This window comes from Sus scrofa, chromosome 4, assembly GCF_054392235.1.
Source record: "Sus scrofa isolate SSC_HxYL_T2T_F1_AM1 chromosome 4, Sscrofa_HxYL_maternal_Yorkshire_Landrace_v2.0, whole genome shotgun sequence".
NCBI classification, from domain to species: Eukaryota; Metazoa; Chordata; class Mammalia; order Artiodactyla; family Suidae; genus Sus; species Sus scrofa.
This window is the reverse complement of record NC_139386.1, coordinates 3598531-3625963: the sequence shown is the minus strand read 5'-3', so window position 1 is coordinate 3625963 and position 27433 is coordinate 3598531. Positions and strand designations below refer to the sequence as shown.

Below are 27433 nucleotides of genomic sequence, written 5' to 3'. Positions count from 1 at the left end.
AGATCCTGGGAGTGCACTTCCTGAAATCGTGTTCAGCTCCTGCATCCCTTAACGTTAAGAAAAGACTCGAGAGAAGATTCACACCTGAAAATAAAAGAGACGGAACAGAGCCCCCCAAATGAAGAAAGATGAAAAGGGAAAGGCATAGTGGAGGCCAGAAGATGTTGATGTGCGAATAAATTAAACCAAAATGAATAAGGATAGACCTGTCTCAGACTGTGTCCTCTAAGTGCTAAGTAAGGGTTCCTGAAATGGAAGGCCCATACTGAAAGGAAAGATTCTAATGATAGCCTATTCATTAAATCCATAGCTCAGCATTAACCAAGAATTATGGCTGGAGGTAGAATTATACTTTGGAGAATTATAAACTTTGCAAGGATCTCATCTTCGAAAGGGATGGGAAGGAAGACTGCAAGAGATGTCTGGAAGTGGACTGAGGAGCAATAACTGGGGGGAAATAGCACATCTTACTGTGTGGAATGTTGGCATCCTATTTTCAGAGTAGAGAGTTTTGGCAAAGAGAGTAGAGGAGGTGGCCATCAGTGCTGTGTTTGGGGTCTTAGGGTCTATCTGCTGGGCAATCACAACAAAATATCACAGTCCGAGGGGATTACACAACAGACATTTTTTTCTCACAGTTCTGGAGGCTGGAAGTTCAAGACCAAAGGGCCTGCAAATTGGGTTTCATTCTGAAGTCTTATTTCTTGGCTTGCACATGGCTGCTGTCCTGCTGTGTGTGCACACGGCTTCTTCTTTGGGCAAGTCCTGGGAGGACAAGCAGGAGAGAGGGCGAGAGCTCTGGTGTCTCGCATAAGGACGCTAATCCTGCTGGAGGGGGGGCCCCAGCCTTACGACCTCATGTAACCTTAATTACTTCGGTAGAGACCCCGTCTCCAAGCAGCTCCTCTGAGAGTTAAAGCTTCAACATATGATTTTGGGGAGACACAAACATTCAGTACACGAGAGAAGAGCATACGTAGGGACTTCTGCATTAACAAAGGGGAAAATGGAAGGAACAGTAACTTGACCAAACCATCAGAGACGAGGAAGAAACAATGGTGCAAAATAAATCATGAAGACCAGAATCTTGTAGGCACCGCATTAAACATATGTGTTCACACCTTAAATGGGAAGAACTGAATTCTCCCACTGAAGGACAGACACTGTCATGTCGAGTTCAACAAGCAAAAGCAAGAAAGAAAGCCAATTATCAGCTGTTTATTAGAAATGCTCTTGAAATAAAATATTCTAGATATTTTAAATAAATTGCTGAGAAAATATTTACATGTATCAAGCGAATGAAAATAAAGTAAGACTGGCAAATATTAATCTCAAAAAGGTTACTTCTTTTTAAATTAGAATGTTATACTATGAAGTGCTAGACAATCATTGGCCTGCAATTTTTTTTTTGAAAAAAAGTTAAATATATAATCAAAACTTACTAGGAAAGAGAACTTGATAAAAATAAAATTAAAGGTGTTCCCATCATGGCTCAGAGGTTAACGAACCCAACTAGCATCCATGAGGAGGTGGGTTTGATCCCTGGCCTCGTTCAGTGGGTTAAGGATCTGGCATTGCCACGAGCTGTGATGTATGTTGCAGACGTGGCTTGGATCTGGCATTGCTGTGGCTGTGTCACAGGCCAGGGGCTACAGCTCCGATTGGAACCCTAGCCTGGGGACCTCCATATGCTGCGGGTGCGGCCCTGAAAAGACAAAAGACTAAATAAATAAATAAATAAATAAATAAATAAATAAATAAATAATAAAATTATTGTGAGAGACAACAGCAGATTATTATGAGAAATGGACAAGAGTATTAGAAATTAAGCAGTTAGAAATTAAGCAGTTAGAAATTAAGAAGTAAAAGTTCCTGTTGTGGCTCAGTGGGTTAAGAACACAACATAGTGTCTGTGAGAAGGTGGGTTTCATCCCTGGCCTCACTCAGTGGGCTAAGGATCTGATATTGCCATAAGCTGTGGCGTAGGTTGCAGATGTGGCTTGGATCCAGTGTAGCTGGGGCTGTGGTATAGGCCAGCAGCTACAGCTCCAATTCGACCCCTAGCCCAGGGACTTCCGTATGCCACAAGTGTGGCCATAAAAAGAAAAGGAAGAAAAAAGAAATTAAGAAGCAACTGAATTTATTACATGGCCATTGACTGGATCATAGTTTGAACAAATCAGATCTTTTAAAGTCATTTCAGGGACAATGTGGAAAATTTGAATATGGATGTAGTTTTAGAAGATAACAGAAGATCACTGTTATTTTTTCAGGTGAAATAATGCTATCATGGTTATGTAGGAAAGCATCCTTCTTTAGTAAAGAGGCAAACTGAAGTATCTAGGGATGAAATGCCATGAAGCCTATAGCTGAATTCTACATACCTCAGTTAAAAAAAAAAAGAAACATGGCAAAATGTACATGGTTATTGAATCTTGGTGATGAATGTATAGCAGACATTACCTCTCTGCTTTGATGTATAATTGAAATTAAAAAACAGTGAGGTAAAACCACCAGAATTGAATATTGTGACCAGTGTGAATGTATATATGATATACGGTTCTATACATATATATATATTTCAAATAATGAATACATTTTCATGTGCCCAGAGGCCACTGATGAAAATCAGTATATAATAGGCCATCAAGACAACATGACCAAATTCAAAACAAAGGAACAAAATTTTCACTGGCGTCATGCTCCAGCCATAGCCCAAACAAGTAGTAATACATAAGAAAAGGGGAACTAAACATACTTTACTTGCAAATTTAAAACAGTCCTGTATAACTCTTGGATCAAAGAGAAAAGTCAAAGGAGAAATTACGTACTATCTGGAAAACAAAGAAAAAGAAAATGCTTCGTGTTAAAACATATGGAGTAAAGTTAACAGTTTAGAAATACGCAGCCTGAAATCCCTTCATTAGAAGGGGGAAAGACTAAACAAAACATCATATTTAGTACTTGTCTCAAGAAATTAGGAAGAAAAACAACAAAAGAAACAAGAAAAGGGAATTCATAAAGATAAGAATGGAACTTGATGAAATAGAAAAAAAAAATTTAAATAGTGGAAAGAATATTGTAAATGCAAAAGCTTGTTCTTTGAAATGGCTAATAAAATAGAAAAAACCCTCGTGAGTCCAATTATGCAGAATGAAGCCTCAGTGAGAGAGAGAGTAAAATTAGACAAGATTAGGAGTGAGAAGGCAGACATACCAATATAACTACAGATACAGGGGAGATAAAAATAATTATGAGAGACTATTATATGAAATTCTGTGATAACAAATTGAAAACCTCAGGGAAATGGATGATTTCCTAGTAAAAGTAAATTACTGAAATCAGCCCAAGAAAAAATGGAAAATTTTAATAGACCAATTACCATAGAAGAGATTAGAAGGTGATTGGCGATCTATCAGTGAAAAGACACCAGAATCACAGGCTCACAGCTGAGTTTTATCTAATTTCTAAAGAACTAATCATTTTAGTACTGTTTAAACTATTTGGGGCCATAAGAAAGGACTGGAAGGAAACTCCCTTATTCATTCTGTGCATCTAGAATAACTTGAATGCAAATGATACAAAATAAGAGGAACTGTAGGCCAATGGCACTTATGAAGATAGGTGCAAATTTCCAAATAAAATACCAGCAACTAATCAAGAGAATAATGCATTGCCCTTCCAGGTTAATGTGGGAAAGCAGGGTGAGGTTGAGGAGCCTTGGAGATGTTTTGTAGACTATTGTCACCCCTCTTCCCCAAGCGTCTCTCCATGACAAAGTAAGGACGTACTAGGCAATGATCAGGGGGCTCAAATGACCCAGGCTGGACAGGACCAGGGTATCCAAGGGAAGTTTTACTATCTGTTAGCAGACAGAGAAAGACAAATATCATATGAGATCACTAATATGTGGACTCTAATAAAGAATGATACAAAAGAACTTGTTTACAAAACAGAAACAGACTCAAAGATTTCAAAACCAAATGTATGGTTACTAAAGGGGAAATGTGGGGTGGGGGATAAGTAGGTGGGTAGCAGGGGCGTACTGTTTAGCACAGGGAAGTCTACTAAATGCCCTGTGGTAGCCTATATGGGAAAAGCATCTGAAAAGGAATGGATATGTGTATATGTATAACGGATTCCCTTTGCTGTACACCTGAAACTAACACAATATAGGAAGCCACCTATAAGCCAATAAAATTTAAAAATACCAAAAAACCTGTTAGCAAATACCAAGATTTTATATGAAATTTTTATGGGGTTTGTTTCCAAAACAGGCTCTAATTTTTTTCATCATCTTTTCAATGTTCCATTTTTTTTTTTTTTTTTTGATCTGCAGTCCACTGAGGCAGGGGAGTTTTCTTGGTTTTCACTGAGCACCAGAGCACAAGATCTAACTATTGAATTCTCACAGCACCTCTGTGGGGAGTTGATATGATTGACACTGAGTCTTGGAGAGGCGCAGTGGCTTCCGAGAGCACTCAGGCGGTGCGGGCAGACTCCAAATCTCAACCCTGCGGAGACTGACTGCAGAGCCCAAGCTTTCAATGGCAAACGTGGAAGCCATACATGGACATCTCCTGATGACTTCCTGGTTCCGAGAGGAGTTCCAGTTTGTTCAGCCAAAACCAGGATCAACAGAACAAAGACTGGATTAGGTATCGGGAGCCCTGGGTTCTGTTTCACCCTCTGCCTGCTGGTGGATCGGGCCACAACTTTGAAGACCTCTGCACTTCAACTCTCGGAATCCCTGTGTAGCTGGTCTCGGAAGGGCCAGCAGTGGGTCGCTGACCACGGTGCTGAAGATGCTCCCACACCGAGCTCCTCCTCCTCCGGCTTCCAGAGGAGCTGGCCTGGGTGTCTGCCAGGAACACACTGTGACTAATCAGCAGGTTTGAAATGGCACACTAAATTCTAAAGGTGGAAGAAGGAAAGAATTTCTGTATTGGTTTGCTGAATCCATGCCAAAGGAGGTTTCTTTCTTTCTTTCTTTTTTTAACCAAAAGCCATGTCTTTGACAATTCTCGTCACTTGGGCCTGAATTGAACATCTCAATTTTGGAGAAAGGCATAGAACTAAGTTTCCACTGCCCTGGTGAATAACTGGAACATTACCTGAGTCCCAGCCCCCTGTTTCCCCTCTCAAACCCCATTCTTTTTCTTACTCCAGAGGGAATCCATGCTAAGTTTTATGTCAGTCACTCACTTGTTTGTCTCTGTCCTTTTTAAAAAACCATTTGTGCATATATTCTTGACAAATACACAGATTTGTTTGGGGGACCTCACGTAGTTAGAATTGTATTGCATGTGCTTTTCTGTTGCCTGCTTTCTTCCACTAACATGTTTGAGGTGTACCCAAGTTGTTGCATATTCAGCATTATATAGTATTCCACTATACAAATGTGCTTCAAGGGATTTCCACATTCCACTCTTACTATGGAATGTGGAATTGTGACCTTTTTCCTGCTATTAACAATTCTGCTACAAACACTCTGGCACACGATGCATGTTGCACAAGCCACTGTGTATTCATTACGTTGTGTACGTGGTAGTAGAATTGTAGGGTCATAGAGTATGACCAGTTCACCCTCCCAGAGAGTGGTAGAAATTACTGGTACTCATTCCCCCCTCCTCCCTAGAAGAGACTTGCCCCATTTGCAATAAGGGAAGGCCATGAAACTTGCTCTTTTCTATGGATTGTGAGCATAAGTGACACATTATCTCCAGGTTGAATAGTCTCATTACAGTGTGAGACTTTCTTCATATTTCTCCCAGTTTGCAACTTGTCTTTCCAGCTTCTTTGTGGTATTTTTTGATGAACAAAAGTGCTTAATTTTAGTATAGTGAAATTTATCATTTTTATGGCTTGTGCTTTTTGTCTTATTTAGGATATCTATCTCTACCCTAAGATCATGAGATGTCTTGAATATCTTCCAAATATTTTATATTTTGCCTTTCACATTTAGGTCTCAACCTAGAATAGATTTTTATATATGGTGTGTAGTAGGGACAATACCTCTTTTTCCCTGTGGCCACTCACTTGCTTTCTTGGAACTATTTAAGGAAAATCTATCCTTTTCCTACTGGCACATGAGAATGGTACCTCGTATATAATATGTCCCTAGATGCATGGGTCTGTCTCTGGGCTTTCCATTGGCCCATTTTTCTATTCCACAGTGTTTACTTGTTTAACATTATAATGCATTTTGACTTCTTCTTTGAGAACACTTTGGCTATTATTGGGCCTTTGCATTTATATGTGAATTTCAGAATCAGCTTGCCAAGCTTCACCCCCCCAAAAAAGTTAAGATTTTTTATTGGTGTTGCCTTGAATCTATAGATCAATTTAGTGAGAATTTACAGCTTTATGAGACAGAATCTTCCAACCATTTATTTAGATCTGCTTTAATGTCTTTGAATAAATATTTATAACTTTCTCTGTAATGGTCTTGCACGTTAAGGAAAAGATTTATTCCTGAGTTCTGTGTTAGTTTCCTATTGTTTCCATAACAAGTTAGTATACACTTGGGGGCTTGAACAATGCAGATTGATTATCTTACAGTTATGGAAATCAGAGTCCAAAATGAGTCTCGCTGGGCAAAAGTCAAGATGTCAGCAGGGCGTTGTTCTTGTGGACAAATCTCTGAGCAGAATCTGTTTCCTTGTCTTTACCAGCTGTTGGAGGCTGAGGTATTTCTTGGCTCACAGCCCCTTCCTCCATCTTCAAAGTCAGTGACAGTGGGCTAGATTCTTCTCATGATGCCACCTCTCTTCTGGTGTTCTTTTGTTCCCCTCTTTCCATTTTAAGGATCCTTGTGAATATATTAGATCCACCTATATATTCCAAGATAATATCCCTATATTATTTTTTTAAGTATAGTTGATTTACAATGTTGTGCCAATTTCTTCTGTATAGAAAAGTGACCTGGTCATACATACATATATATACATTCCTTTTCTTATATTATCTTCCATCATGGTCTGTCCCAAGAGACTGGATATAGTTCCCTGTGCTATACGGTAGGACCTCATTGCTTATCCATTCTAAATGGAATCATTTACAAACTCCCAGTCTACCCATCCGTCCTTCCTCTTGGCAACCACAAGTCTCTTCTCTATGTCTGTGAGTCTGTTTCTATTTTGTAGATAGGTTCATTTGTGCCATATTTTAGATTCCACATATAAGTGATATCACATGGTATTTGTCTTTCTTTTTCTGACTTACTTCACTTAGTATGATAATCTATGGTTGCATCCATGTTGCTACAAATGGCATTAGTTCATTCTTTTTGTGGCTGAGTAGTATTCCACTGTATATATGTACCACATCTTCTTTATCCATTCATCTGTTGATGGACATGTTGTTTCTGTGTCTTGGCAATTGTGAATAGTGCTGCTATGAACATAGGGGTGCATGTATCTTTTTGAATGAAAGCATTGTCTGGATGTATGCCCAGGAGTGGAATTTCTGGATCATGTGGTAGTGTTTTTTATTTGGTTTTCTGAGAAACCTCCATACTATTTTCCATAGTGGTTATACAAATTCGCATTCCCACTGAAAGTGTCGGAGGATTCCCTTTTCTCTGTACCCTCTCCAGCATTTGCTATCTGTAGACTTACTAATGATGGCCTTTCTGTCCAGTGTGAAGTGATACCTCATTGTAGTTTTGATTTGCATTTCTCTGATAATTAGTGATGTTGAACATTTTTTTTTTTCATGTGCCTACTGGCTATCCATGTTTTCTTTGGAGAAATGTCTATTTAGGTCTTCTGCACCTTTTCTGATCAGGTTGTTTTCCTGTTGTTGAGTTGCATGAGTTGTTTGTGTATTTTGGAGGTTAAGCCCTTGTCAGCTGCATTGTTTGCAACTATTTTCTCCCATCCTGTGGGTTGTCTTTTTCTTTTGTTTATGGTTTCCTCTGCTGTGCAAAAGCTTGTAAGTTTGGTTAGGTCCCATTTGTTTATGTTTGTTTTTATTTCTGTTGGGAGACTGACCTAAGAAAATATTTGTATAGTTTATGTCAGCGAATGTTTTGCCTATGTTCTCTGCTAGAGTTTTATGGTTTCTTGTTTTATGTTTAAGTCTTTAAGCCACTTTGAGTTCATTTTTGTGCATGGCGTGAGGGTGTGTTCTAGTTTTGTTGATTTACATGAAGCTGTCCAGTTTTCCCAGCATCACTTGCTAAAGAGACTGTCTTTTTCTCACTTCATATTCTTGCCTCCTTTGTTGAAGATTAACTGACCGCAGAGGTCTTGGTTTATTTCTGGGCTCTCTATTCTGTTCCACTGATCCTTATGTCTGTTTTTGTACCTATACCACACTGTCTTGATGACTATAGTTTTGTAATATTGTCTGAAGTCTGCAAGAATTATACTTCCTGCTTCTTTTTTTCTCTTCAGGATTGCTTTGCCAATTATGGGTCTTTTATGGTTCCATATAAAGTTTTGGATTATTTTTTCTAGTTCTGTGGAAAATGTCATGGGTAATTTGATAGGGACTGTATTAAATCTGTAGATTGCTTTGGGTAGTATGGCCATTTTAACAATATTAATTCTTCCAATCTAGGAGCATGGGATATCTTTCCATCTCTTTGAAGCCTCTTTAATTTCCTTTATTAATATTTTATAGTTCTCAGGATATATATTTCTCAGGATATAAATCTGACCTCCTCAGTCAGATATATTCCACTTTTTTAATTGGTGCAATTTTAAAAGGTTTTTTAAAATATTCGTTTTCTTTCTTTCTTGTTTTTCTAGGGCTGCCCCTGAGGCATATAGAGGTTCCCAGGCTAGGGGTCTAATCAGAGCTGTAGCCACTGGCCTACACCACAGCCACAGCAACGCCAGATCTTTAACCCACTGAGCAAGGCCAGGGATCGAACCTGCAACCTCATGGTTCCTAGTCAGATTTGTTAACCACTGAGCCATGACGGAACACCTAAATATTCATTTTCTAATATTTCATTGTTAGTTTACAGAAATGCAACTGATTTCTGAATGCTAATCTTCTATCCTGCCACTTTGCTGAATTCATTTAACAGATCAGGTAGTTTTTGTGTGGAGTCCTTAGGGTTTTCTCTATATAGTATCATGTCAGCTGCATATAGAGACAATTTTACCTCTTCTCTTCCAATTTAAATACTCTTTTCTTTTTCTTTCTGTCTTCTTCCTTCCTTCCTTGCTTTCTTACATCTGATTGATGTAGCTAGTACTTCCAATAATATGTTGAATAAAAGTGATCTCCCTATTTTAAAGTCAGATGATCCGAGTTCCCATCGTGGGAAATTCTTTAGGAATTTTTCAGTGTAATTGATGATAATGTGCAAATAATGACAGTTTTGTTCCTTCCTTTCCAGTCCTTAGCCTTTTGTTTTTATATCAAAGTTTCTGTGCTGGCATGGACCAGTTATACAATACTGAATAAAAGTGGAAATAATGAGCTTCTCTGTTTTCTTCCTGATTTTAAGAGATCTTAAAGAGAATGCTTACATTAAAAATAATATTTTGTTCCTGATCTTAAAGAGAATGCTTACATTAAAAATGTTTGCTGTATATATCTTTTCATTAGGTTAAGAAAAATCTTCTAGACCTAGATTACTAAGAGGTTTTTGGGTGGTTTGGGTTTTTTTGGAAAGTCATGAAACAGTGTTAACTTTTATTGAAGTCTTTTCAGACATCCAGAAGAATAATCATATGATTTTTCTTCCTTGATAATATGGTGGATTCATTAATGTCTTTTCCAGTATAAAACTAGGCCTTCATTCTCTGAATAGATATAGATCCATCACAGTGTTCTATCTTTTACACATATCACTGAATCTGTTTGCTAACATTTAGATTCAATTTTTTGCATCTACATTGATGCATGATTTAACCTAAAATTTTCTTATGTTGTCTTTGTTATATTTTGATATCAAGGTTATATTAGCCTCATAAAACACATCTGACCATTTTACCTCTTTTCTTATATTAAGAAACATTTTGTGTATAATTAGAAATTTTTGTTTCTTGAATTAGAATTCACTGGTAAAAAACATCTGGGCCTGGAAATTTCTTATTGAAAAGCTTTTAAAGACTTTTAACTATGGATTTGAATTCTTTAGTGGTTTCAGGGTTATTCAGCTTATTTTTTATAAATTTTAATTTTTACTATACTTATTAAAATTTATATTTCATTTACATTTTCAAGTTTATTGTTATGAAGTTCTTCATAATTTCCTCTTACAATATTCTATTACTGTTTGCAGTATCTGATGTCCCTTTTTTATTTGTAATGTGGCTATTTGTGCCTTTTCTTTTTTCGTTAATCTAGTCGGAGGTTTCTCAATTTTATTAGCCTTTTCGAGAAACAACCTTTGGCTTTTTGCTATTGTGAATCTCTTCCTTATTTTATTAACTTATGATATTATCTTTATTATATATTCTTCTACCTTCTTTGATCGCTCTTCTGCCATCTTTTTTAGCTCCTAGAGACAGTGCTTTTTTCATTAACTTTCACATTTTCCTCTTCTGAATATAAGCACTTAAGTTTATAAAACATTCCTCTAAATACTGATTTATCTGCATCATACAAGTTTTGATGTACTTTTATTATTGTTCAATTTCAATATTTCCTACTTTCCATGGTGATTTCTTCTCTCAACTCTGAGTTATCAAGAAGTGTTTACTAAATTCCAAATACATGAGAATTTCATAATCATCTTTTTGTGACTGACTTCTAACTTAAATATATTGTGTTCAGATAATTTATCTGTATGATAACAGTCCCTCAACTACTTACTGGACCATAAAGCAATCTTAGTATATGTGCTTGATAAAAATGTCTTTCTACGGCTGGTGAGTGTATTATATAAATATATTAAATCAAATTAATGATGGAATTTTACAACCTTTTTGTATCTTTAATAATTTTGGTCTTCTCAATCTTTTAGTTACTGTGAGAGGTTTATCTGTTTCTTCTTGCAGTTCTATCGGTTTTGCTCTATGTGTTTGAGGCTATATTACTGGTTGCATATACATTTGGAGTCACTGTAGCTTCTTGGTGCTATTACTTTTATCATCATGATGTTATTATCTTATCTTTAATTCTTGAAGTAATTTATTTTTTGCTTTAGCCTTGCCCCCACAGTATGTGGAAGTTTCTGGGCCAGGGATCGAACCTGTGCTACATCAGCAAGCTGAGACACTGAAGTGACAACACCAGATCCTTACCCACTATGCCACAAGGGAATTCCTATACCGATTTTTATTAGGATTTTTCTGGTGCATTTTCCCCCTATCATTTTACTTATTTATTACATTCTTATGTTTTAGTGTCTTCTGTAAACATCATAAACAGGATTTTGTGTGTTTTGTTTAGTCTTTTATCTGGGATATTTAATTTACTATAAGTTCTGATACACTTTAGTTTCCATCTACAACTTATTTTATAACCACTTCTAGGTGTTAGTTAATTGCTCTGGGCCTCATTTTTCTCAACTGTAATATGAGGATAATAATACCACCATGGTTTTCTTTTTTTTTGTCATTTACATTTATTTATTTGGTCCTTTTTCTTTTCCTTCTTTTCAATTGAATAATGTTTTCCTTATTCCAGTTTTTAGAGCATCTAGTTTATAAGTTGTTCATACCACTTATTTTCTTAATGTTTACCCCCAAAATTGAGATTTTTCATAAAAGCACCAAAACTTAAGTCTAAGTTACTCAATATGTTTACCCTCCCTCTGAAGCTTTAAAATAAAAATTAAAGCACTTTGGAATACTTTGATTCTGATCATCCCCTTACCTACATTTTTGTTATTTTGCTATGTATATTAACTGTTTTAGCTTCATAATTATTATGCAGTTAATATTTGTTTAGATTTACCTGCATGCATGCCATTTTACTTGCATCTCTGACTTTCTGGCTTGTATCCATTTCTTTCTGCCTGGGATTTATTCTTCAGAATTTCCTTTAGTGAGGTTTTGGGGGTGGAAAATCCTGTTTTTGTTTACATGGAAATGTAATGTAATTATTTCACCTACTGAAAAATATTTTGTTGCTCAGCACTCAGATCCTATGCCACTGACTTTTGGACTTCGTTTTTGCTGATGAGATGTCAGTTGTCAATCAAATTTCCACCTCTTTGAAAGTGATCTGTCTTGTCTTCTAGCTCCTTTTAAATCATCCCTTTATATCTGGTCTTTCAAACTGCATTATGACATGTCTATTGTGTCTTTTAAATGTTATGTTACTTGAACTTTGTCAGGCTTTTTGTCTTTATCAATTCTGAGAAGTCCTCAGTCATTATCCCTGCAAATATTGCCATTTCTCCGTCCTCTTTACCCACTTCTCCAGGAACTTGATTAGACGTGTGTGACAGAGTCTCATTCTGTCCTCTGCTTTCTTAAGTCTTTTTCATATTTTCTGGTCTTTCTGGGATGCATTTTTTATAACATCTTCAGCTCTTTCACTCACTAGTTCACCCCCAAGCTGGGCTTAATCCGCTCTTCAACCTATTCATTAGGTATTTAATTTAAGCTCTATTTTTCTTCTTTCCTTCCTTTTCTTTTCTTTTTCGCTTTTTGGAGCCACACCCATGGCATGTGGAAGTTCTCAGGCTAGGGGTCGAATTGGAGTTGTAGCTGCCGGCCTATACCACAGCTGCAGCAATGCCAGATCCCAGCAGCATCTGAGACCTAAACCACAGCTCATGGCAACACAGGATCCTTAACCCACTAAGCAAGGCCAGGAATCAAACCCATGTCCTCATGGACATTAGTCTGATTCATTACCACTGAGTCACAACAGGAAATCCTTGGCTCTATTTTTCAGCCGTAGGAGTTCCATTTAACTATTTTATGATGTTCCCAATCTTTACCCATTTTAATCTTTTTCATTTCTCAGAACCTATAAAGCATATTTATTTTGTAGTCCATGTCTGATAAAGTCAATACCCGATTCCTTTCAAGCCTGAGTTTGCTGATTTTGTTACTTCTGGCTCTTACAGTACGATATATTATTTTCTTGTGTATTTAATGACCTTCTTTTGAAACTCTGAATTATCCATTTTCCTTGGAGATTTGGGACAAGAGTAGCTTCCTCCAGTTTACTTCTGGTATGTCTGGTGTGCTTCAGTGGGGCTGCTATATATCCAGGATCCTTTTCAAGTTAATGAATGACTTGAAGTTTGGGTGAGTCTTCAGGGAGTGGCCCTGGGACTGCAGATCCCTAGGACGGCCGGTTGGGGTTGGGGTCAAAGTGTTGAAACAGGGCAGTTCTACTCCCACTCTGAGTAGGGTAGGGCTCCCAAATTCATGGGGGCAGTCTTCTATTAGATTCTTCCCCCGTTGGGCCCTGGATTTGTCTTCCTCCTTTCCTGTTCTGTGAGACTACACAAGGTGACGCTCCTTCTTTGGCAAAAACCCTCAAAATGAAAGTGACATCAGCTCGCTGTTCACCTTTCTGGCTTCTGCCTACACACAGGTACTGGGCTGAGTATTTCCCACTTTCCTGCCAGTTTGTGGATGTACTCACAAAAGGGTTTTTATATAATTACCATCGTTTTTCGTTGTTTTCAGTAGGAGACTTAGTCTGGGCCCCTACCCCATCAGGCTGATGCCCTCTTTTGATCTTTACTTGTTATTTGCCTTAATCCCTTACGATGTTGTTCAGAGGCTCCAGGAGCCAGGTGACCACATGCAGTCAACTCTCTCCTCTGGTCCCAGGCTGGCTCTGAAGACATCTAATGACAGTGGCTTCTGGGCTGGCTTTTGCTTGACTACAGAGTCACAGAGTAGGCAATCCTCCTTGGTCAGGCAATCCCTTTCCCATTTGAGCATTTGGGTAACAAATATCTGCCTATATTATTTCATGCTCCCTAATAAACTGACCTGTGCAGGGGTGTAATGGGAAACAGAGATGTCACTTAAGCTTCCCAGAGGATTGGTGATGCCAGGCCGGAGATGTGGAGGACACGGGGAATGGGAAGGTTACGAGGCGGGAACCAGCCTTTACCAAGGGGTTGCTCTCACAGGTAGGAGTGTTGAGATCAAATCAAATTCCTAATGCAGAAGGGCCATGAACTAAGTATTTTTATCTCCATTTATTCAGATGAAAAAAAATGTGAGTCTCCATGTCAGCGACCTGTCTGAGGTCACAGAGTTGACAAGTGGCTGAGCTGGGGTTCAGCTCCTCAGACGTCTTCCCACGGATCTGGGCTCTGCTTGGCGAATTCTGAATGACAGAGCATGATGGCTAGGTGACTATGGGGTCATTGCAGGCCTGTTCTGCCCAAAGGGAATGAATGTCAGGAGGGCAAAGCCCAGCCAGTTTAGCTGGTGAAGTGAGAAGGACACGGTCTATTCTTGGCTGAGCCTCCTCTGGCCCTGGAGAGGGAGGAAGCTTACAGATACAGCAGCTGTGAGCAGTGGTGCCCAGGAGCTGACCGCAAGGAGACCTGAAGAACTAGGATGCGGAATGCTCACCGAGACACCTGTGCCCGGCTTCTCTGCCTTGGCCACCGCCTACTAACAGCTCTGCACTGGATCACTCCAGCCACACAAACGCCAACAGCAGCCATGCTCTAAACGGTTCCCTGATTCCTGCTGACCCCATGGCAAAGCTCTGACTGCTTACAGCCCATGCAGGGCTCTCCTTGGGCCGGACTCAGTTCATCTCCTCCACTCGAGGACCGGGGGGGGGGGGGGGAGGCGTGCAGGACACAGGGCTCAGCTGGGTCATCTTTCAGGGTGCCTGGGTGAGTTCCAACACCTTCCTCCCAGAGGAGGAAGACGACTCTCTTGGTGCCCCTGGTAAATTGTCTGATAACTGCTGTACTTGTTTCAGAAAATTAAAAAGCATGTAGGGTTCCCACGACCCCTCCTGGGTTAGGAATTTGCTATAGTAGCTTACAGAACTCAGGAGGACGCTTTACTTACGTTTGTCAGTTTACTTACGTCACGAAGGAGGCAGATGACCGGCCAGGTGAGGAGGTACCCAGGTGAGGTCTGGAAGGCGGGTCCTGGGCGCGGGAGCTTCTGTCCCCATGGAGTTGCGGGGAACCACCTTCAGCTCGGGGCTGTGTTCGCCGGCCTGGAAGGTCTGTAAGCCCTGCCCTGTGGGGAACTCCATAGGTGCTTTGTCTTGTGGGCACGATTGACTAACTCAATCTCCACCTCCCTCCCTGCCTGGAGGATGTGCTGGGACAGAAAGGTCCAAGCTTCTAGTCATGCTGGGTCTTCCTGTGACACCCCCACCCTGAAGCCATCCAGGAGCCCACCCAGAACCGCCTCCTTAGAACAAACGACGCTCCTGTCACCCAGGAAATTCCAAGGGATGAAAATGCTGTGTCAAGAACTGAGGGCTGAAGTGTTCCCGTCGTGGCTCAGTGGTAATGAACCCAGCTAGTATCCATGAGGACAAAGGTTTGATCCCTGGCCTCGCTCAGTGGGTTAAGGATCTGGTGTTGCTGAGAGCTGTGGTGGAGGTCGCAGACATGGCTCAGATCCTGTGTTGCTGTGGCTGTGGTGTAGGTTGGCAGTTGCAGCTCAGATTCGACCCCTAGCCTGGGAAACTGCAGCCCTAAAATGCACACATACACACCCCAAAAGAACTGAGGTCTGAGATCACATGTCTATTATGTCACACTCAGCCAGTCTCAGAAAACGGCCATGGGCAAGGCCCCACATCTCACTCCCTGTCCCCAAGACTTCTTGGAATGTCCAATGGCCCCGGCTCCCAAGGCTGGTATCTGATCCACTCACGTCCACGGCGGGCTGGCCTGCGGGAATGAAGCCCTGTGGGCCAGGGGACCCTGAGACCATGTTTCTCACTCCCCCCAATCTCCCGGAGAATTTCAGCTCCTCACTGGCTCCTCTCCCCCACCCTGGTCCCTCGTTCCCCCGAGGGGTTCCCCCCACCTCCCAGACGAGCTTGTGCTCAGAGTCAGGGTTTGCTTTGAGGCAGTCAAACGAGGACCCTCCCTGGGCTGCGAGGAGCCGGGGTGTGCCTGGGCGGAGGGCTGGCCGGCTAAGGGCAGGCCTCTGTGAGAGGCAAGGCCCTTGAGGACAGATGCTAATGGAGTGGAGGGGATGGGCCAGCATGGGCCACGTGGCAGCTTTGTGCCATTTGAATGAGGTGCCCACCCCCCACCCCAGGTGGCAGAGCCCCTCGAAGGCAAGGCAGGACTCCTGCCCTCAGTTGCCCTCCTGGTGGGCACCTGGCAGGTGGCACACAGCCTGCAAAGCCACGGGAGGCAGCCTGACCCGGGGGGGACCGAGAACGTCATGGAGAGGTGACAGGTGGAAGGCAGCCCCTTCCAGTACGTCACCTGGGGTGGCTCTGCCAGAGAATCGGGGACTTGGATCCTGCTCGGTGCCTCCGGCTCTGTGCTCCGGGCACTTGGAGACTCAGGCCCTTGCCCCTGTGAGGCAGGCAGTGCCAAGTCCTGGCCACGCCCGGCACCGGGGAGCACTGACCCAGAGGACACTTGCAGCCCCGCATCAGGTAGCCTGGGTTCTTCGCTGCCCTAAACCCAGAGTTTTGCTGGGATGTTTTCTAAACCAGGTGTACCAGTCTCCGTGAAAGGGCACCTGTCTCTGAAGCTGGGGGTTCCCACGGGCCAGGAACCTCGGACCCACGACAGCCTGCCAGCTGCTCATCCTCCTGCTGCTGTGTGTGGGTTGGTCCCAACCAAGCCTGCTGCCTGGGTGGCCTCGTGGAAACGGCGTGACCCAAGGGTCCCGGATCCCTCTGGCTCCCCCACGACCCCTGCTCTGTGCCTTGGGACCCTCGCCTTGTCTCTGGCCCCAGAACTCTGCTCAGGAAGCCTGCTCAGTAAGGGTGGGGTGCCGGGCAGAGAATGGACTCTGAACCTGCCGGGCTGGAAGCGAGGGCTGCAGGTGGGTGGCTGCTGGGAGACAGTGGGTTGGGGGACTGGATGACCCAGAGGGAGTGAGGATGGCGTGGGGAAAAGCAGCCCTCACCATGTGTGGGGGGCGCAGCTGAGGGCTGCTGGGGGACGCACAGCCTCAATCTGCACCCCAACTTCTGGACATCTGTGTAACCCCCAAACATATTTCCAAGTGTGTGCAGACCTCAGGAGAGAAAGTGAGAGGCTGAGATCGCCAGAGCCAATGTGGGAACCAAGAAACACGGTGTGGGACCCAAGACAGTGACCCGAGAAGGTTGGGAACCAGTCCCGAAAAGCACAGGCAAGGGAAGGGGGTTGGGGGGCCACAGAGACCGACAGACCCAGGCCCACCCTACCGCCACCAAACGGGTGGGTTGCTGCAGGAAATCCCACCTGAGCTGGGGTCTGATGAGCTGGGGGGCGGCCTCCTGATCACACGGGACAAGCAGGTGCATGGATGCAGCTGGACCACCAGGGAAGCAAGGCAGGCTCTTTATTGGAGAATCTGTCACTGACACAGACACACGCAGGCCATGGACCCCCGAGCCCAGCCGGAACCAGCCCAGGGCACAGAACAGGTGACCATCTACCCACCGGGGGCAGGTGGTCCCAGCTGGTCTCTCCTGGCTGGGCTCCCTGGGGCTCTGGGGGAAGAGCCAGCCCTCGGGGATTCCCAGGGCCAAGGGACTGGGGTCCCCCCTTCCCCTGCTCCCCTCCTGATGCCCACTTTCCTAAGGCTGGCCTGTGAACCCCAGATCACAGGAACAGGTGCAGTGACCCAGGGCCTGGCTAGGCGGGGCCTCACTTTTGGGTTCGGTCAGCATCTGCCTTCATGCTAGGCTGTAACAGGGGGAGCCTGGACAGTATGGGAAGCAGGGAGGCTGCTGTGTCTGGGGGCCCCCCCTTGTAGAGCCCAGAGCAGATGCTGCAGGTAGGCGGGGAAGCGAGGGGTAGGGGCTGAGGGCTGGAGGGAATGGGAGGTGCAGCAAAGGTCTTGTCCCCTGTCCAGGGGTGGGGGCCAGGCCAGGTCCCTGTGGCCCTCTAGTCCTCTCCCCATGGGAGCGGAGACCTGGAACAGGGCCCTGGGACAGGCCGGAGCGGCTAGGCCTGCGCCTCCAGGGCGCGCACGTGCACGCTGGGCAGGCAGAACCAGGAGGGCGGCAGCTCCTTGCTGGAGCTGTCCTCATGGAAGCGGACGTGGAGGAAGAAGTCGCCCGTGTAGAGGAAGAGCAGGGCCCCAAGGCAGGCTGCCTGGCCCGACGGTGGCACCTAGGGGGAGGAAGAGGCGTCAAGCTGGGAGTGGGCTCCAGGGCCTCGAGGAGACCCCCTGAGTCCACTTAGAAATGGGGGCAGCGGGGGAGGGGAGGACCCCAGGCCTGGTCCCCATGGCGTTCCAGGGCTTCCTTGCTGGGCCACCCCAGGCAAGTCACTGCACCTCTCTGGGCCTCACCTCCCATCCTTGGAAGGAGCTGACAGCGCTTCCCTCCCTGGGCTGGTGGGGGTCAGGGAGTGTGGGGGGGTGCCTGGGGCAGAGGCGCCATCTCAGCAGGTGAGCAGAGCCGGAGGGCTGTGTCGTCAGAAGGAAGGCTCCTTGTGACCTCACCAGTCACTTTGGGCCAGCTCACAGTGACCACTGAGCAGGGAGGAGCTGGCCGCATGGGGTAGGGTGACAGTGACAGTGGCACAGAGATCTGATGCCATCCTGGGCGCCCTCACTCGCCTTAGCTTCTTAACAAGCCCTGGGGTAGCCTCGCCATCCTGGTTCTGCTCCCAGGACTCGGGGACAGAGAAGTGAACTTGTCTGCGGTCTCGAGGCGAGTCAGGTGGACAAGGGTCAACACAGAGAGGCCCCGTGTCTACGGACTCCTAAGTCTGCCATGGGAGGAGGGGCGGGGACAGGGGACACTGACCCAGTGACTGGGGGCCAAGCACGCACCTTGTCCAGATAGAAGGTGCCGGAGCCCACGAAGGAGACGGCGTGGTGCAGGTCGTAGTTGTGCACGCCGTTCTGGTGGTCCTGGAAGGGCACCACGCTGAGGGCGAAGGGCCCCACGCTGCGTGGGCTCCGGTTGGTCAGCCGCACCTCCAGGCGCACGGGGTCGCCCACCCGGCAGGCCGCCGCCTCGTGGTCACAGGGCTGTCCGTCCACCAGCACATCTGCAGGGAGCGGGAGATGCGACACTGTCAGGGCCCCGCCCAGCTGGCCTCCCTCTCCTCCTCCATTCACTCGCTCATTCATCAGTTCATCCACGTGTTCCCCACTTCTTCACCCACCAAGGCCCCTGCCCCTTCTGTGCCAGGTCCCCGAGGGCCTCCAGATGCTGACCCTGGCCCCGGGGGGGAGGAAGGCCAGGTGGGGGACTCAGAACAAGGGGGGCTGAGAATGCTGAGCACGGGCCCAGAACGAGGAGTCCATCCTGGTTCCGAGTCACCTGCAGAACCACCTGCCCCGATCCCCCCCTGGGAAGGCTGGGGTGGCCCTGGGGGCACCGTGCTGGAGGGACTCTAGCTGGGGTAGGACCTGGGAGACACGGGGAGCAGGGCAAGTGCCTCTGAGGCAGGGAAGGAGGGGTGGGGTAGGGTGGGGCAGGCAGACCGGAGAGGCCGTGTCATGACCCCCACTCTCCCCAAACCACATGACATTCTGGCAGGACAGCAGGCAGGTGGGCCTAGGGGACCCGCTTTCAGCCCGGGTGCGAGGCACAGGCTATGATTTGACAGTAACAAGTGTCCTTAAAAGAAACAGTAGAGGAAGTGACTCAGGAGGGGCTCTGGGGAGACAGGCAGAGACTATGGGGAGGGGCCAGGACAGGTGGCAGTGTCCCCCAGCCCCTCCGAGGAGCACCCACACCTTGAGTTTGGACTCCCAGCCCCCTGAGCTGCAAGGGTCACCCCCTGTGGTCTCAAGAGCCCCAGTCTGTAGTTATTTGCTCTGGCAGCGCTGGACACCGACATGGTCAGTAAGGGTCCTTCCCGCCACCAGAAGGCCATCAGCTTGTTGACCCAGCTACGGAAGCCAGGGAAGGGGGTTCAAGGCCTGCAACAGGGCTTCACACCACTCGGTATTGGCCGTGTGACGGCTGAGGGCCAACCCTGAGCCCCAGGGGCCAGCTGGCCTCGTCACGTCCGCAGGCCCAGGAGGAAGGATGCGACAGTGTCACCCATCTACTTCCTCACACCTGTCCGTGTTGCCATTTAGGGGTTCCTCACGTGTGTCATGAGCCTGACCCATCACTGCCAGCCTCCCGCAGCAGAGGCCGGGGGGGACACCCCCCGCGTCAGTGCCGCTGCTCTTGACGCCAGGGGACTGCGGGGAAGACCCTCTTGCCCACGGGAGGGGCCGGCTCCCCACTGGAGATCCACGGGTGGGGAGAACGGCCGGGCCGGGAGGGGCCAAGCAGACCCTCGCTCCGAGGCAGGTGGGTGTCCCCAGGGCGTGCTGGCATCTCTTCAGCTGATCTTGCCATGGTACCTCCAGGGCGCGTGAGTGTGTGTGTGTGTGTGTGTGTGTAGAGAGAGACCATATCAGGAACAAGAGACAGAGGGAGGCCGAGAGCAGAGCACCCAGGTTCTGGGCTCAGTGGGGAGCCAGCAGGTGGGGTGGGCTGAAGAGGGGGTATGTCTGCAGATCAAGGAACGGCGCACAATGTCCCCCAGCAAGTTCACTTTCCCAGCAAAGCCTTCTGAGATCAAACCTCCCCTCATGTTTTGTTTCATTAAAATCGTAAGTTTGTTTTTTGTTTTGATTTTTTGTTTGTGTCTTTTTAGGGCCACACCTGCAGCATATGGAGGTTCCCAGGCTAGGGGTCGAATCAGAGCTGCAGCTGCCAGCCTATACCTCATCTACAGCAAAACGGAATCTGAGCCACATCCGTGACCTACACCACAGCTCATGGCAACGCCAGATCCTTAACCCACTGAGCCAGGCCAGAGATCGAACCCTAGTCCTCATGGATACTAGTTCGGTTCGTTCCTGCTGAGCCACAACGCCCCAAATCATAAGCTTTTATAGCACGCTGTTAAAATTTGGAAAGTGTATCAAAGTAAAAATAATTTTTTTTAAATCCCACACAATTCCAGCCCCTCCCCTAACAACCACCTAGCATAGCGGTGAATATCTCCTTGCCTGTTTTCGTCTTTCCTGTGATCAGAGCAGTGGGGGCTGATTCACAGTTTTGCGTCTGCTCTCTGGGACCCCGAGAGCATAAGTGTGTTCCACATTTTTGTGGGAATGTCTTCAAAGGCAGCAGAGGATTCCGTGAAAGGGAAAACACCACGGTTTATTCATCCAACCACTTTTAGGCTGTGTCCACTTTTTCAGTACATAAACACCTCTGATGTACACATTTTTCCACTGAGTTTTATCTGAATTCTGGACTTGTGTTCCTAGGATACAGTCTCAGGAATGGAATTATTGGGACAAAAGTAAAAATATTTTTAATATTTCTTTTTTTGCTTTTTTTTTTTTTTTTCACGATTGCTCCTGCAGCATATGGAGGTTCCCAGGCTAGGGGTCAAATCGGATCTGCAGCCGCCAACACCAGAGCCACAGCAACGTGGGATCTGAGTCGCGTCTGCGACCTACAGCACAGCTCACAGCAATGCTGGATCCCCAACCCACTGGATCGAACCTGCAACCTCATGGTTCCTAGTCAGATCTGTTAACCACTGAGCCGCAACGGGAAATCCAATTTTTTTTTTTTTCTCGTCTTTTTGCTATTTCTTGGGCCGCTCCCGCAGCATGTGGCGGTTCCCAGGCTAGGGGTCGAATCGGAGCTGTAGCCACCGGCCTACGCCAGAGCCACAGCAACGCGGGATCCGAGCCGCGTCTGCAACCTACACCACAGCTCACGGCAACGCCAGATCCTTAACCCACTGAGCAAGGGCAGGGACCGAACCCGCAACCTCATGGTTCCCAGTCGGATTCGTTACCACTGTGCCACGACGGGAACTCCTCCAATTTTTTAATATTTCTGATATCAGGGTAGACTGCCCTCCAGGAAGGCTCCAACCTTCCCCAGGTAGAGAAATCACCCCATGCTCCACCTCCCGCCGGCACGCAGCTCACAGGATCCACCCCTATCCCCACCCGGGGCAGAGCTTCCACCAGGGAGCTGACAGAGGCTGCAAAGATCTCTGATTCCTGGGCCCAAGGTGGTAAGAAGTACAGAAAAGCACAAGTCCAACCTTGAGAAAGTTGACAATCCATTGAGAGTAAGAGGTGAGCCAAGGGTTCGGCCATGCTGAATTGCAAAGACAGAGTGAGATGTGTGTGCGTGTGTGTGTGCGTGCGTGCGTGTGTGTGTGTGTGTGTGTGTGTGTGTGTGTGTGCTGGGCAGTGCTTCCTATAGGGCCCAGAGGAGAGGCCCTTCACTCAGTGCAGGCATGGGATGGCATCAAGGTGGGCTTCCTGGAGAGGAAGACACCTTTTTCTCTCCCAACATATGTTTTTAAGGCCATGACTTGCTCTCAAAACCCTGCTTTTGCTGCATCCTATACTTTGGGACATGCAGGGACACCTGAGCTGGGTCGACTGGGTCCCCCCTCACAGGTCTAGCTACAGAGCATGAAAGCACTTTCAAGGGTGTCTGGTGCACGGCAGCCATGCACGAAGACAAGCTCTTTGTCCTGGCTGCTCTGTTCTGCTAAAGACAAGAGCTGGGATTGGAGGGACCGAAGCTTTGTTGCTTCTAGCTTTGTGACCCGGGACAAGTCATCACGGCTCCTGAACCTCAGGGTCCTAGTGTATAAAACGGAGCCGGTACCATCACTAACATGAGATACGGTGTGCTATGATGTAACCACTGTGCTACACGGCCCTGTGGGCCACAGTGTGTGAAATGGTGAGTTCTGGCTCTGAGGACACCCCTCTAAAGGGTCCCAGTCGCATCAAGCCTGTCTTTTCTCCTAGCAGACAGCAAACATCTAAGGGACTTGCATCTTTTTTTTTTTTTTTTTTTTAGGGCTGCCCCTCCCACATATGGAAGTTCCCAGGCCAGGGGTTGAATCTGAGCTGCAGATCCCCCTATGCCACAGCCACACTGGATCTGAGCCGCATCTGTGGCCTACACCACAGCTCACAGAAATGCCAGACCCTTAACCCTGGGCGAGGCCAGGGATCGAACCCGAGTCCTCATGGATACAAGTCAGATTCGTATCCCCTGAGCCACGAAAGGAACTCCATGGGACTTGCGTCTCGAGTGACAGCACTGGCGGGACAGTGGTTTCTGTCCTCGGCCCCTGTTTCCTGCCTGAGAAGCGGGGGAAATGACAGTCTCTCCTGCTCAGGCCTGACCCCAATAATGTGTGTGAACGATGAACCCGGCCAGGTGCAGTCTGGACCTCGTGTGGAGAGAGCAGGTGTCAGTTGCTTGTTCCATTACGGGGAAGATAAGATTATCTGCAAATCAGGGAAGGGTGGTTGGTGCACGGCAGCTCCGCTCTGCTTTCCCTCGCAGAGAGCTGTGGGGGCCGCTTGCTAGGGGAGCTAAGGGCTGGCCTATGGCTTGTCTCCAGAACAGCCCCCAGCCTGCCTGGCGCTGCCTTTTTAACCCTTCCCTGACCCCCAGCTCTAGACTCCCCCCTGCCGGGGGGACAATGACAAGGGGAAGGAGGCTATGAACACAGCCCCTATGAGAATCTTCCCTAAAAGGAGGGGTAGGGCCTGTGGTCCCCAGGTCGGGCCAGGGTGGCAGGGGTGGGGGGGCTGACCCCTGGCTGAGCAGCAGGCGGGGTTGGGCCCTGGCTCTGCCCCAACCCCTCATCCTGGAGGAGGCCTCTGCCAAGCCGAGCCTCCTCCGCCTCATCTGCAAAACCAGAACAGTGATCTGATCTGAAGGCAACAATTCAGAGGTGGAGAGAGGACCCAGCTGCGCCCTCCCTGCCCGGGGCTGGGTAGCCTATGGCCTCTGCCTGCCTTCTCAGGGGGGAGGAGGGCAACCCTCTAGAGGGGCAGGACCCACCTGTCTCGCCCCCTGCTGGGTTCCCAGCCATAGGTTCCTCCTGGCTTTAGTACCCAAAGTTCTGAATCCCGAGAGCCCCTCAGTGCCAGGCAAATTGGGACAGCTGGTCACGCCACCCCAGTGCCTGGCACCCACAATGACTGCCTGCCAAATCAAGAATTTCTGTGCTCAAAAAAAAAAAAGAAAGAAAAAGAAAAAGAATTTCTGTGTTTCCTTCCACCCTGCAGCTCGAGTAGCTCCAATCTGGGTCCAAGAGCACCAAAGCTTCCTGCGTCCCTGGAGGAAACAGTGGGGCTGAGGTCTGCTTTGTCTGCGAGCGTGGCATGCTTCCCGAACTGACGAGAAAGCTGGGCTGGCCTCCCCTGGGACCCAAGGCGACCGCGTGGGAAATCTAGTGAAAAGCATCTCAGCAAACAGCAATGACAGTGGTGGGGTGGCGGCTGTGCTCAGAGGGGTCTGAAAACCACCTGCACACCCCCGCTGCGATGGATCCGCCCTCCGACTCTGCACCAGGGCAGCTGTGTCCCATGCCAGGGAGAGGGACTCATTCTCGCAAGGAAGCCCTGCTGAGCAAGGCTGGAAGGAGCAGCTGAGCCCAGAGAGGAGAAGCCCCAACTGAGCACCAGCGACTTAGAACTCACTCGGAAGGGAGAGGGGAGACATCATTAAAAATTTCTGTAGGGCAAGCAGTTATGGAGCCGTTCCTGAATCGCCCAGAGGAATGAGAACCACATGTTCAGTCAGGGCAGGAATGAGAACCACATGTTCAGTCAGGGCATGTTCGAGGTGGGGCAGGTGGGCTAGCCCTTCCTCTGCGTCCACAGCAGACTGGCCAAGGAGGGGTGGGGATACCGGTGTGTCCCATGCCGCAGGCACATCCCCTCCCCAAGGATCCTCCCAGCCAGCCAGGGAGCCTTCCTATAGGGTCCAGGGCGGGCTCAGCAAGACCCCCACAGAAACCCTGCATCTGAGGTCTGGGGGCGTAGGGTCAAGTTTCTCCCCTTGGCCTCTAGGGTCGGCCGTCAGGCCCCCGTCACTGTCCACCTCCTGGGGGTGTGACCTTCCCCCCGCCCCGCCCCAGGCTGGAGTTGGGGGGATTCCTGCTGATGTGCAGTTTGAGCAGCTCCTCCTGATTCCCCAGTGCCTGCCCTCCCTGAGCCCCGGTTTCCTCGCCTTTAGGTGGGATAACAGTAAAGCCCACCTCAAAGAGGTTCTGTGAGAAGCGGGAACTCGTCGGCAGAGGGGCCGGGGCGCCCAGCGGCCTCAGCGGCCGTTCGCATCGCCAGGCTCACGTCCAGCCTGGGCAGCGGTGGAGGGTGCGTGCAGCGGGCCGGGCCCCTGACCAGCTCTCATCCCCAAAGGGGACACTCTGTGCTTATACAGCTTCTCCGGGGCCCTTCCTCAGCCGCAAGATGCTGTGACTGCTGACGGGGGAAGGGGCGCCAGCGAGGTGTTGATGCGACGGGGAGCAAGGACCGAGACAGCAGCACGGGGACAGTCCTTGCAGGTGACCACTCCTGGGATCTGGGATCTGGGATCTGGAATGTCCCAGCTGCAGGGAGCAGGGTCCCAGCCAGGAAGCCCATCCCCTGACCCCCTGCTGCCGGGAGCCTTGCGTGGGGATCTCGACCTGGGGCTCCTGGGGAGCAGAGGGTGGGACAGGCAGAGCTCCTGCTCTGAGAGGTTGAGGCTTGTGCGTTAGAAGCTCCTGGAAGCCTGAGGCTGTTCCACCAGAGGGGATGGTGCCGGTAGACAGAATAACACCCCCCCAAGGTGTCCACACCCTAATGCCCCGAGTCCTGGAGTGTGTTCCCTCAGGCGGTAAAGGACTTTGCAGTGAGACAAGGACTCAGCGCTGGCGAGTATCTTGGAGTAACCAGTAGGCACCATGTCATCAGCGAGGTCCCTACGAGGGCAAGAGGCGGCAGGAGAGGGTTCGCTGTGTGAGCTGCACGGCCAGCTTTGAAGACGGGACCCGGCCAAGGCTGCAGGCCCTCTAGAACCCAGAAGGCAGGACCTGGGATCTCCCCAGCCCCCAGCCTGCCGCCCCCTCTTAGCCTGACCTCCAGGGCCCTGTGCTAGAAGCTCGTGCTGCTCAGGCCACTGGGTGTGCACACTGCGGGAGCAGCCCAGGAGCCCCACACGGGTGCTGCTCAGGGGCCAAGACGCCACGGCCTCCCAGGCCTGGAGCCGGACAGCGTGATCTGAGCCCTGCCTGTGTCCCTCAGCCAGAAAGGCAGCTGTGTCCCATCCTCTGTGACAAGTACCAGAAGGAGGGCACTCGAAGGCTGTTTCTGTCCAACCCACCCGCGAGCCTCCGGCTTCTAAAACCTGAGGCCCGAGGCCAAGGTCACAGCACTGGTTATCTTACACACGTGTGTTGAACACCCGGGTCGTGCCCTGCCCTCGGGCCCCTCCAGGTGGGGGTGGGGGGGCCCAGGGACAGGAAAGGCAGCCAGCCTGCGGGGCTGAGCAGGAGGGGCTTGGGACTCAGAGGTGGCCGCAGCCAGGCGTCTGCTCCCCTGGGCCACCCGGATGTTCCCGCCCAGGTAAAGGGGTCTCGCCTTAACTTGACCAAAACGAAACTCTCCCACCGCCTCCCTGAAAGCCCTCCCCCCTGGTTGGCCCCACGGGGCAGGGCCTCTGGGCACAGGAGGTCACACTGAGGTGGCTCCTGGGACACCCAGGCCCTGCCTGGTGGCCATCCTCATCAGAGCCTCTGCTCTGTCCCAGCCCAGGCCAGCTTCCCACACAGAAACCAGGTCACGGCAGCTACCCTGTGGTTCCATCTCGTTACTGCCCGGTTAGGCCCTCGCCTGGGCCATGTCATCACGCCCCTGTGTGCTCCTGGCCTGGCCCTGGATTCTCTTGGCACTCAGAATAAAGGGAGTTTGACCACATTCTACCCCGGCCCTGGTCTCTGGGGCTCTGCACGGCCCTGAGCCAGATTCCTCCATCCCAGGGGCTGCTTTTCCGCCCTCCCTGGCCCCCAACTGCTGCCTCCTTCCTGGTCCTCTGGCACATCCCTGCCCCAGGGCCTTTGCACCTGCTGTTCCCTGCCCTGGGCCCTCCCCCCGGAGAGGTCTCTGGCCCCACAGTGACACCCTCCACACCTCCTTTTCAAAGTTCTTGTCCACCCCCTGGGCATTAACGACCTGTGTTCCGCCCTCCTCGCCCCACCACCCAGGCCAGGCAGGCACCTTCTCTCCCACATCTGCTGCAAAGAGGAATGGACGAATGAAAGAGAAGGTGAACGGGCTTTGCGGCTGGGGTACCTGCCCCCTTCAGGCCCCGTCGCTCCATCTGGTGCTCGGGGGCCTGGGCCACATCCCCGGAGTGCCCCCGCGGAGAGGATGCCAGGACAAGCTGCCACTTCCCCGCTCGGATCCCAGCTCGCAGGGCAGGCTTTTGTGGAGGAGATTATTTGTGCGGGAGAATCTCCTGTTGCAGGAAACCTCCCGGGAGCCATCAGTCTCCTCTCTCACAGCATGAAACGGGGCCACAGTCCATCTCCTCCTGCCCGCCCGCCCCCGGCCCTGCTTCTCCTTCACTTTTCATACCAGCCAGAGTCACGGACTTA

General features: G+C 48.6%; 1 protein-coding gene and 1 long non-coding RNA gene across 7 annotated transcripts in view; one reads left to right on the top strand and one right to left on the bottom strand.

Annotated features, from left to right (window-relative positions):
• Positions 1–24539, top strand: part of LOC106507414 (uncharacterized) — a 36517-nt gene extending 11978 nt beyond the window's left edge. The window contains exons 3-5 of the long non-coding RNA XR_014843314.1: positions 4340–4892; positions 14092–16880; positions 24081–24539. This is a non-coding gene — a long non-coding RNA (uncharacterized LOC106507414). The remainder of the gene's footprint in view (positions 1–4339; positions 4893–14091; positions 16881–24080) is intronic.
• TRAPPC9 (trafficking protein particle complex subunit 9) overlaps positions 17368–27433 on the bottom strand; it is a 472116-nt gene continuing 462050 nt past the window's right edge. For all 6 annotated transcript variants that reach the window (XM_021088861.2, XM_085021612.1, XM_085021607.1 and 3 more), the window contains 2 exons: positions 18828–19048; positions 17368–18160 (listed from right to left, as the gene is read on the bottom strand). In XM_021088861.2, the coding sequence (XP_020944520.2) occupies positions 17993–18160; positions 18828–19048 (389 nt within the window). In that variant the 3' untranslated portion in view covers positions 17368–17992. The remainder of the gene's footprint in view (positions 18161–18827; positions 19049–27433) is intronic.